Genomic DNA, 12,044 nt, shown 5'->3' on the forward strand with positions numbered 1-12,044 from the left:
CTGAACTATTAAAAGTAGAATGTGGAGGAAGTGTGCAGGAGAGAGTTTAATGTAAGGTGAATTTGTACAGCGCTGCTTGTCACCCGTGAGGGTATCCAGGCGCTGAAGAGTGTGAGGAGTACTAATTCTGTAGATTATGTCTAAAAGGTTCTGGATATCCATGTGATCAATCATGTTAGCACTGCTGCTTCGACAGAGGAGTAGAGTGCAGATGGGATGGTGGACAAGTTTGTGGGTTGACCACAACGTACTGCGCTGGCTGTAAACCTGAGTAATGATAATTGAGGCACAACTGTGATCCTGGGGCAGAATACTGTGTCAGTAATATCCGTGTTTTACAAAACTATAATAAAACATTATTGTAGAAAACAATGCATGTAAAACAAAACAAAAACAAATAGAAGTTACTCGGCCTCTTCGATTTGGTGCTTCTTATCTGAGCAGGTCAAAATTTGTAACTTTTCAAACTCATGCTGTATTTCTCTTTTTATGTTACAGAATTCTGAGACAATACTAGGGCCATACATTTGGGATGCAAGAATCTCACCTTTGTATCGTTGTAGCCTTTCACCCACTCCTTTCTGAAACTGTGCAAGGCTGAGCTTTTCCTTCTTCTTAGGGCGGGTTACAGTGTTTCCTCCCGTGGACACGGACAAGTCTAACGGGCTTAGGTCTGTGCTGCTGAAAAATGAAAACAAGATTCAGTATTATTTCCTCTGGTAATTAGTTTTTAAGGAACAGACAAAAAAAGTTTCATAAAACCACTCTTATTTGAGTGGCAACTCATCGGTCCACCATACTACCCAGAAGACTGTGGAGAAGCATTAGCATAATACTTAAGAGTACTAGTACAAACCTGAATGATTTTTGTGCTAACGGCACATCCAGATTCCTCCTCCAGTTTTTAATTGGTTAGCGGAGATTATTGTTCATGTCTATTATCATCTTATGTCTGATTTTAATATCCATTGAAAATCAACAAAGAATGTGGAAAAACACTTGCTGAAACACAAGTCGTCAGTGAAACATGCGAGGAATATGACTTACCTATAGTTCCACACACCAGTTCCTGCAGACCCACCAATGCAAATTATTGACACCTGTCTGACTTCAAGCCCTAGTACTCTATGCAGCAGAGAGCTGCAGATATTGCTCACTTGCGCCCGGAGGCGCCTATTAGTTCCAGCTGCGCGGGAGGAGAGGCTAGTGGTGGTGGTGGTGGGGGTGGGGGCTGGACTTCAAGCCCTAGTTCTCTTTGCGGCAGGAAGCCGCTGATTTTACTCCATTGTGCGCGGAGGTACCTACTAGTTTCTGCGCAGGAACATCCACAGCCGATTGAGGAAGGGCTAGGCGACCCCCCCCCCCCCTTTCATGTCCATCTTCATTAGTTATTTTCATGCACTGTCTCTCCACGAATACAAGTCCCTGGCAGGATGAGTGTTTGCATTGTTTTGAGTCTGTGTCCTTTTCCCCTTTAGCCAACCATCTGACTGCCACCATGGGGGAAAGGAATTGCCATGGAAAGTCACAGTCACCTGTGAACTCTCCAAAAGCAACCTCCATTAACAGAATGTTTAAAGAGCCATAGGTGTAGTGGCCACGGATATCGAACTAACTGAGAGGCTGCTGTCAGTGTCCTTGTAATCTCAAGGTGCTTTGATAGGCCCATTGCGTGCATCACTACAAAGCCCAAATCAGCCTGTCTGCGGACCCAAACAATGCAGGCCAACTAAAAAGACCAAGATGACCTGAGAGGGGATTTTATTAGTGACGGCCCCAAAATTGAGGAAAGGCATGCCAAATCACCTACTAAATCTGCTGTGGACACCAAAAAAAAAGGCACATTAAGTAGCATTCCAAAGTCCACCAAAAGTTCTAACAAACAATGCGGTAATATTCATTGCACCTCGGGCGATATGATCCAAGTTAATGTAAATAATGACAGTGAAACTGCTGCTCAACCTTTATGTATAGACAGTCTTATGAGGGATATTTTAGAAAAAAATAAAATCATCATTAAAGAGGAATTGAGTCCACTCACTGCCACCTTGACAGATTGAGCGACTGGTGTGTAGAGAGCAACACAAAGATGTATGTGGGGTTGAATGGTAGAGTAGATGTGCAATGCCAAAAAGACCAGGCTGTTTTAGAAAACCCTGCGAGGGCTACCCTAGTTAATAGTAATAAAGGGACAAAAATGATTCCAACGAAAGGGCCCTGAAGGGGATAACAAGCATGTGTCAAAGAGATCACCCATCAGCAGGTAGTGCATCAAGGGGGGTAAGGGGTGGGACACTTGGTCAGAGGTTATAAGGTGAAAGTTGTGAAATCCCCAACAATCAATTTACCTTCAGCCTCTTGCCCCTATGTTGCAATCCTTGCAGGGATCCCAGAGATACAATTTAATCAGAGAGAAGCCCAAGAGGACCTAAAATATAAAGCTTTGTACTGGCTCTCTAGACATACAAACTTTCCACAGGACAGAGCAGATGACATACTCTTAACGCGGAGGGCCCCACAGACAAGCCTGGGGACTGCATTGTCAATAATTTTCAGAATAAAAAAAAATTGGTTAATGACATTATAATGGGTGACTTATCACACCAGCATCAGAGTCACTTTCACTTGGTTACTTTTATAAACCACCTTTGCGCGAACAGCAGTTAGTGGTACCCTTTATATTTCCACCAGTTGCATGGTCACCATCCTTATGTAATTCCAGTAGCTAATACCTTTGTGCCGCTTGAGGGGGTGGATTGACTCACAGGGCCCATGGAGACAAAAGGGTGCCAGACTGTTGGGACAAGGGAGAATGGCAATAATAGCACCCTACCTTCTACTCTCGAATTGAATCTGACATGCACCAAGAGGTCATTATTTTGTGTTGGTTTTTAGTTGAAACGAGCAGTGGAGGGAGTCCAGTGGAATTTACTAGAGGGTAGGGAATACAAACAGCTGCCCGCAGACCCAGATCCCCATCATCCACTTCTAAAATTTGTCCCGGCCTACTGGAGTGAAAAAGCCATTAATAAGAAGGGGGGAGTGGAATATGGAGCAAAGGAAAGAGGGTGTTTTGCAACATGTATAGACCCAGAGGGGCAGGCCAGCAAGCATACAGAGGAAGAGGACTTTTGTAAGGTCACCCTAGATGCTAGAGATATTTCAAAAGTAATCAAGGTGGCTTCCTGAAAGGCCGAAGGCCTGAAAAGCATGTTGGACAGCAGTGACTGGGGGTCTTTTATAGACCAATACGATGAAGTGCTATTCCAGGAAACATGGAACAGGGAGGAAGTACGACGCACAAGTTTTGCGGCATTTTTAAAGTTGGCCACTTCAGGTTGGCGGAGCAGACCATCAGTGGGGTTATCCACATGGGTTGCTACCCTTCTGGGCTCTAAGGCCAAGGCGGTCGAAACAGGGTCGGACGACATACTGTGTGTGTTGTGCTGAATGTTACACCTTAAGTGGCCATAGCCCTGGCCAATGTTTATTCGAGACCCATCAGCACAGGGCCGGAAGCTCCACTAGTTGAGCAACCTTCCAGTTTTTTGTCCTCTCTCTATCTCAGGGAGCACCTTTAAGGTTGTTGGGGGCGACTTCAACTGTCAATTCGAAGAAGATAGGACATGGTTCATTCCAAGTCAGACCATTCCACCCCATCAAAAAGTGGTCTTCATTGGCCTTTCAAATCAATGCTCTTACTTTGAATCATTCCAGAAAAGTAAGCAAAAATAAAAAAAAAACACAAAAAAAAAAACCACAAAAAATAATTTATCAACATTTATCTACACATTCTACTCCCAAACTGGCAAGGGAAATGTTATTTTACAATTTTGTTTTCAATTGGAGTAGCTTGGCTGGAAAGATGCCATCCCCCAAAAAAGATACCATCCCCCCAAAATAATAGTATTTCAGGAGTAACCAACGGTTTTCAAAGTAAGGTATCAAGATAATGGTTATCGAGAAATTATTCACATTTTCTGGATAAATTCAAAATTTGCTATATGTTGCCTCCATTTGTAAGCGCATTTCAAGACAAAGACTCAAACCTGTGTGCCAAAAGGTTTTCAAATGAAATCCATCACAAAATTGTAGAAAGGCACAGATCAGAGATGACATAAGAAACATTTAAAGGCATTTTGATCACATCAATAGCATCATTAAGAAGAGGGAGTATGGTTCTACCAACACCCTACTTAGTCAGTCAGTGTGTCCAAATTGATGATAAATAAATATGAAATGGATTATAAAAGCTACAAGAGAAAGAGCCAAGGGCCTTTTTTTGGAGAAGCCAGGTCAAAGCGAGCAGGTCACAAAAAAAAAAAAAATCTCCACTAACTTGGCCTCTGAGGTTGCAAGAAGGTAGCCACAAATCAAAACAATGGCCTTAAATCTGGGTTGAAATGTGCAAAAACACTCCAGTGATTCTGTACCCATATGGCAAAGGGTTTGTTGATGAAATTAAATGGAACTTTTTGGTCTAAATGCAACACATTTTGATTGCCCATACATACATCACCCACAGAACATCATTCCTATGACGAAGCATGAAGGTAACAGCATAATGTTGCAGGTGCCGAGTGATCGGGCCGCAGGAGTGATGTGCGCATGAGTGGCAATATGTAGCCTTGGGGCCTTTTGAGAGCACCGTGGGGGATCATCGTCTAATTTGGAGTTCGGCCTTCTTGTTCCTTGAGGTGCTATATGTTTCACGGGGGAGGGGTCCGCTGCGGGCACACTGACAAGGGGGGGGGGGGGGGGGGGGTAGAGTGGGGGCGGGGTGGGGGGGATAGGGTAGAAAGCATGGTGGTCTTGACTTTCCCTGTAATGTCCTCAGTGGCCTGTCTCGCTTTGGTGCGGCTATTGTATGTATCGTTACATTCATGCTGCAATGGTTGGGGAAAAATCAATAAAAAATGTTTAAAAAAAAAAAAACAGCATAATGTTGCAGGCGGTGCTTCACACATCCCATCCCAGCCTGGGACCCATGCCAGGGTATAAGGAGCACTGTACAGTGAAGTCACTGAGGAAAAATAAGCAGTCATCCACGAAAAATCTGAAACTAGGATAGAGGTTCCTCTTCAAGAATGACAATGGAGGACGAGGTATGACGCAAAGGAAAATGGCCACCCCTAGAGCGGCTCCGAGGCATTGTGGGAGAGGTGTTCGCCTCCAGAGCAACTTTGCCGCACTCCGCTAACGCTTGACAGTGCTTCATCATGGGAACATCTCAAGGCCTCAGCGCTTTCTTTCGGCACGGTAAGCAGTTTTCAACCGCATACCTGCTTAGTTTGTGATGGACATTGTACCTGACAGGAATTGCGCTCACCATTTTGTTTTTCATTTCTTCCGTTTCACTACTATTCTAGTCATTTTTCATAGCGGTTTTGCCTAACACCTGTTCCTTTTTGTAATTTTTGTCTGCATATTAACTGAAGCACCAGCGAAAACAACGAAAGCAAGATTTATGTTGCTTTAATGCTGTAGCCTTTCCATAATTACAGCTTTAATAATTACCTAAACGGATTTACATCACCACAGCCTTCTAATACAGTGCCTATTAGTGAACCAACACGTTTTCACCTTCTTCCTCACGTGACTGAGACTACTTGTCAGCAGCTGCCTTTGTTACACTTAATGATCTAATCTATATTTGCCCAAAATACTATTTATGGGGGAGTAAACTGTCTTGCCTTGATAGTGCACCTGATCTGTGCAGTCCTGTCACAAGCTTTGCTGAGAGAGGTGAGAACTTTGTTAAATTTGTCGCAGCATCATTGCTCTTCCCAACATTGCCCATCATGCAAATGAATTGTCATATTTATTTCTCTCCTCATGCTAAAATATGTATCACTTACCGTGAGTGACTAGTTCCCCTGCCAGTTAAGTCTATACTTGTCTCTTCATGATACTCAACATACTATTAGCAGTTTTCTTTTAGATGGCAGAGATCCCCTTAAGCTTTTTTAGTTGATACAACATTTCTCTATGCCTCTAAACACTCAAAGTGGAGAAACACACACTAAAATCTGTGTTCACGCTGATAACATCCTATTATTTTTATCCAAACCAGATTCTTCGCTTCCAGCTTTCCTTGCGGAAGTCACCTCTTATGCAGCGCACTCTGGTCATAAATTGAATCTATTAACATCTTATGCTTCAAACAAGATTTTATCCAACTCAATTTTGCTTGGAATCTTCATACAACTACATATCCGGGTCACTGGTTTACATGTACGATTAAAAAACAATATCCTTAAATCTAACTTGACTTATAACCAACTTAAGCAGTTGAACTAAGAGACGGCACCGTTTATATTTATCTTGGTGGGAAGACTTGATACTATCAAGATGGTGTTTCTACCCATTATTGTTTTACCATGTCAGCAATTCCTCTTTTCAGCCCAGCTCACTTTAAATTTTTTTTATAATAAACTATACATTCCTCCATTTTATGGAATAAGAAAAAACCTTGAATGTCTCTTTTTAAGCTTAAACATAGTAAATATCAAGGCAGTGTAAATTTTTAAAGTGTAAAAGACTTTCAATCCTACCATACTGTTCTCTCAGGTAAACAATCTACTAAAAGCTCATCAGTTACTGCTACAGATTTCTCTTCCCTTTCTCTTTTAAAGACTTCCTATCCTTAACCGAAAAGACACATTGCATGTCATTCCCTATTTACACAACTACATCCAAGTTACTCAGACTAATACTCTTCTCCCATCTCTCAGATAAAGAGCAATTAATTAAATCCTCTAACCCACATAACAAGTTCCTAAGAATTTAAAATAAACCTATTTTTTGAAAATCCTGCAGAGACAAAGGTTTCCTTTGGATCCACCAACTTCTATTAAATGTCTCTTCTTACATTTCCACAAGCACAACTAGTGTACAATCTCTCAATTTTAAATAATTGTGACAAATGTAATACTTTAATTCATGCAATCACCCAAACTTTAACACTGACATCACATATTTCGACCTCAATGTATGATACTCACCTTACCCCTTTACTTTCCACTTCCCCCACCGCTTCATCCACATACAAACTACTTACTATGGCCCCAGGCAACAGAAATAAGTTGGAGGTTGAAGTACAATAGGAAACAGATTACCAAGTCTAATGGTCTATCAATCTTTAGAATAAAATATAGTTGACATTGCAGAAAACACCACGATCTGCTGACACCACTCAAACTCTATTTTTTTTATTTATAATCTACTTATGATTACTCCAGTTACTTCACACAAAATAAATCCTCAACAAACTGCTGGACAAGTAATGCGCCATTTGCAGATTTATACTATATTCTCTTCTTCAGCCCATCTACACATCAGTTATGGCTGAAAGTGTAAACTCAAATGAATTCTATTTTTCACACAAACATTTAATTTTCTTTTTTCAAATGTTCAAATATTTGGCAAAATAGTACTTGTAAAATGATTATATTTGATTTATTAATTGTAGTTGCTTTTCTGGAAATTACTAAATACTGGAAAAACTCCTCAGAACTTTCTTTTCAAGTCTGGTGGCACAGCGTTTGTTAACCCCATTTCCCTTGTAATCAAAAGAGACATTATTTGTTCTCCAACGACCATCTTTTCGGACGCTTCAGCTCGAAATTCTATTACCCACCAGTCTCTACTGGAAGAAGTACTTAAACCTCCATAAACTATATTGTTGTTCTCCCTCAATTGTGACATACTTAAGGTTTTTGCTGGTAATTTGTTGATATTCATTATTTCTACACTTATCTTCCCACTCAACTTGCTTTTGCTCATATCAAATATTGTTTTACATCTATCATACTTCTTACTCATCTCTTTCTTCTCTTGCTCATATCCATTCATTATTTCATTTGCAAATTATTTTATGTCAATAAGTTATTCTATTTCTTCAGATCACCCTTGTTGTATCTTTATAATCATAACGGCTACTACAATTATGTAAGACTTGTTGCACGCTTATTTAACAAACTTCTTCTTCAAACTTAGAAAGCAATAACAATGATCTGAAGTGTGCAGGTAAAGCTATACAGGACCGGCAACAGCGCTTCCACCAAGTATTAACTTCCTGGCCATGAAAAGTTATCCAATTAGGATTTTTAATTCTTTTTAAATTAATTTTCTTCAACCAATATTTATTTTGCTTAACTGTATGGTGTGTACTAGATATGTGAGAACCTAGACATTGACTTTAGAAAACATGCAAAAAAGATGAAGATGGACTGGATCTCTAGGAGTTGTGAGCCGGCCCAGTTAACAAGCATTTGCAATGCAATAGGTCTCGCATTTGCGAGGGTTTAAGCTATTGGCATTATAAATGACAATGCCTTTTATTTATGTTTTAAAAACCAACCCATAAATAAAAGGCATTGCCATTTACAATGCCAAAAGCTCAAACTCTCACAAATCCGAGACCTATTGCATTGCAAATGCTAGTTTATTGATGCCTGCCTTCCCCACCTTGGTTCCCACTTTGTTGTTTGTTAATACTTTCTTGCAGCATTTCTCAAATAAGTTGTAGGGACGACGGTGTGATTTAAGCTGCCAGGAACTTGATCTCAAGTGTGATAGGACCAGAAGTTTTTAAAGAAAGCATTGCTAAATCGTGTGCTCGCTGCTGCTGCAGCAGCCCAATTAGGCCAGCTGTGAACCCGAGCAGGCTCTTGCCAGGCCTAGCTGCAGGAATAGCAAAACAGCTGGACAGCGCTGCCACTGACCCAGTGTCCCAAGCCAAAGCATGAAAGGTTCTGTGGGGTAATAACATTCTGAGCCACTTTAAGTTGCAGATAAGCGGCTGGACCAGGTGCCAGACAGGGCTGGGGGCGGTCCGGCTTCCTGGACTCTCCTGGGGTCACTGGTGGCTTACTGGTGTCCTCAAGCATTTATCTGTCTTCGAGCAGGTACATTATTTATTTATCCAGGTGTGACAAAATACTCAAGTATTTAGTAAACAAAGTGCAACACCTCTTAGAGCAGACACTTCGATGTTCCTGTATTCAGCAGACAAACCTGAACCATCTATACACCCCTCCTTTTTTCTATGTTCGATACAAACAAAATAGGCCTTTAAAAAACACGTGTGTGAAATAAGGACATGGAGTGAAATTTAAATCTTATTTCAGTGTGACTACAAAGAGAGGGGTGGTAACATGAGCTTTTCTTCTTCCTGGCGCGATTACCTATGTACGTGTCACAGTGTAGCAATACACATAACAATGTGTGCTTTACTTAAATGCCCAGTCCATTTTTTCCATACAGCACTTTATATTGGGAATTGGCACGTTTCTCAGTACACCCTATTTTAGATAAACTACATGGGACCTCGCAAGACGAAGTCATTTGCCCAGGCTCACACTATTTGTCAACTGCATGAGCTGGGATTACCAAGGTCGAAGTGAACTGTCTGATTTGGTACAAAGCACCAGCACCATCTGTGAATGAAGCATGTTCGGTATGTAGAATCGCATAAATGTGGCTTTAAACTATCTGAAACCAGTCTTTTGTTGAACTTAAGTTGCGTGGTCACTTCTTTTCATCTGCCTCTCTCTCTCATTGACAAATACCGCTTGGACTTCCTTATTTTGGCCACATAATATTATCCGGGGCTCCTGAAGGAAGCGCATTTTTGGTTCCACACACCGCCTTTCAGCCCCATAGCTTATATTAACGGGAATTATTTATTTTATTAGCAAAGCAAGCCTGCTTTTTTTAAAATATAGTGTGAGTATGTGTGTGTGCATGCGTGTGTAACTGAAAGAATGCATATTGTGTCAACCCAATTGGACGTTCTTATCAGAATCGTTTTGTTGGAAGTAAATCATTCTCTTTGCTGCGCCTGTAAGGCTCAGAGGCACGTCACAACCTCTTGCTTTGTTGTCTGTCAAAACTTTCAAAAGCAATGCTTCAGCGCTTCGCTCTAAATCATGCACATCAAAGGATACCTTCGTCTTATGTGACTAAAACAGGAAAGAGCCCATCTTGTCTGATCGGCTGCAATGCTACACCTCACGAGCCCAACCTCCCAATAAATAATTCATTTCCCCTTTTGATGCTACATAGAAACAACAGAATCTCTGGCAGACTCGTTATAAGAGGGGTTTTAATAAATAGTACATAGCTGCCAAAACACAAGAAAGTGAACGAGTGGTGTGCACTTGATGGGGAAAAAAATACGAGACTGCTCGGTCTCAGAGTCTGGGAGGGCTGCTTGCTCGGCGGGTTTAATGGCGTGGATTCAGCTGGTCAGGAGTGAAAGATTGCACCGGGCCTGCTAGTTATGAGCTTTATCTGTAGAATACTGAGCCAATCCACGGCCACGACCGCTGCGAGGAGCAGGGCAGGCACACACAGCAGTGCCCCCTGCTCTGAGGCCTGGCTCTGCTGTGAGATGGCTTGAGCCCCATGACTGATTGGGAGGGGGGAGGGAGAGCACAGAAAGTGGAGCCAGGAAATAAACAATGAAAACAAAACCAGCACAGTGTTGGTGAAATGCTAGCAGTGCTGACAGATAATTCTGATAAATAATGTCAATGTTATTAACAAGCAACCAAGTAGGAGGCAGCAGTAAAACAACTGTGCGGTGTTAAGAGGCGGTGGGAGGAAGAATGCTATATTTAAATGTAAGCAGCTCGGGCTCTGAAGTTGAACACAGACAAACACAAACAGAGCAGGAAACCAAGAAAGAAAAGAGTCCCCCAGAGAACAGATAAAGAACCATAGTGGAATGCGACAGTACTTAGTCCCTGCTGCATGGGAGAAACGGAAGAGAGAAGGAGGGAAAAAGAGGCAGGACTAACCACTGACAAGCAAGGAATTTTGAAGGACAATGACACAAACAAATCAAAAGCGGGGGGATGGCTTTAACCCAACATAAGAAATTACAATAGGTCTCAAATGCTCAACTTAAAAAGAGTGTTTTCCAAGGCACTTGATCTAAAAGCAATGTTGGTTTCTGAAAGTGAAAGATACATTCTCTCACTTTAAAACTGACAATGTTGTGTGCTTCATTGGAGACATTTGAACTATATGTGGGAATGTTAGAATTACTGGGTGGGATGTGAAGACTCCTCCGATTCTAAACCAGACGTTCCTCCACCATCCGCATCCATTAAAATAATCTGCTCTCCTTGTTCCATTCGTGAGCTTTAGCAAGTCTCACACTTCAGTGCCAGCAGCCAGACACAGGGATCAATGCCAGAAGAAGCCCAAGAACTGTGCACTGGTGCCAGGCCCGAGTTGAGACATTAGGAGGTAACCAGCAGTAATTATCTGACTTGTCAGGGTACATGAAAGCTCACTGGGTGAACCTACATTAACGATTCTTTACTGTAAGCCCCTCGTAATCCTTAGCCCTAAGTGGGATAGCGAGCTGGCTGGCCACTGAGGGCGGGGGCAGGTTACTCTAAATCTTTTTCTTCTTATTGTTTCCTTTTGTTGACGCACATGGCTTGAGGTTAAAGTATGTGCAGCTGACATCCGACAGCCTAATCCATCTATTGATAAGGAAAGTTGACGGCTCAGACCTCCAACTGCTTTTTCAAGAAGAGAGCATGGCTAGACGGCACAAGGAGGAGTTGGACCACATATCTTTCCATTTTAAGATAGTGGAACTCTACCCTGTTAATTACGTCCCTGGTATCCAATGCTGCTGTCTGCTGATTGCCACAAAGATTGCCGCAGGGTTCTGACCTTTGGTTTAGACCCAAGCAGCTGACTGGCAGACCTAAGGAGCAGTGCGGAATACATCTACATGCACAATAGTACTTCTCAACTAGACCTATTGACCCTTAATATTACCGTGTTCTGTTTAGCCCCTTCTTCCAGGTCGTATTAAAAGGTAACCTGTATCTTGTTACTGGAGCAATTACTTATCGCCTGGAAATCCTACGAATGGCTTCAAATTCAAATAACTTTGGATGTCAGTGGCAACTTGGCTATTCATCTCCAAGTAGGAAGCAGTGATCATTAGAAAAATGAGCTCTGGAAAAATAATACAAAAAAGGACAAGGCAGTCACTGAGCCCAAAAGCACTGAGC

At 41.9% G+C, this 12,044-nt stretch overlaps 1 protein-coding gene across 7 annotated transcripts in view; it reads right to left on the reverse strand.

The window, feature by feature from the left end:
- CENPT (centromere protein T) overlaps nucleotides 1-12,044 on the reverse strand; it is a 1,095,738-nt gene that overhangs the window by 836,067 nt on the left and 247,627 nt on the right. For 6 of the 7 annotated variants that reach the window (XM_085638668.1, XM_085638667.1, XM_085638665.1 and 3 more), the window contains one exon: nucleotides 548-681. In XM_085638668.1, coding sequence (XP_085494794.1) covers nucleotides 548-681 — 134 coding nt within the window. The remainder of the gene's footprint in view (nucleotides 1-547; nucleotides 682-12,044) is intronic. The other variant, XM_085638669.1, reaches the window with a different exon arrangement.

The sequence above is a fragment of the Triturus cristatus genome, chromosome 12 (genome assembly GCF_964204655.1).
Source record: "Triturus cristatus chromosome 12, aTriCri1.1, whole genome shotgun sequence".
NCBI classification, from domain to species: domain Eukaryota; kingdom Metazoa; phylum Chordata; class Amphibia; order Caudata; family Salamandridae; genus Triturus; species Triturus cristatus.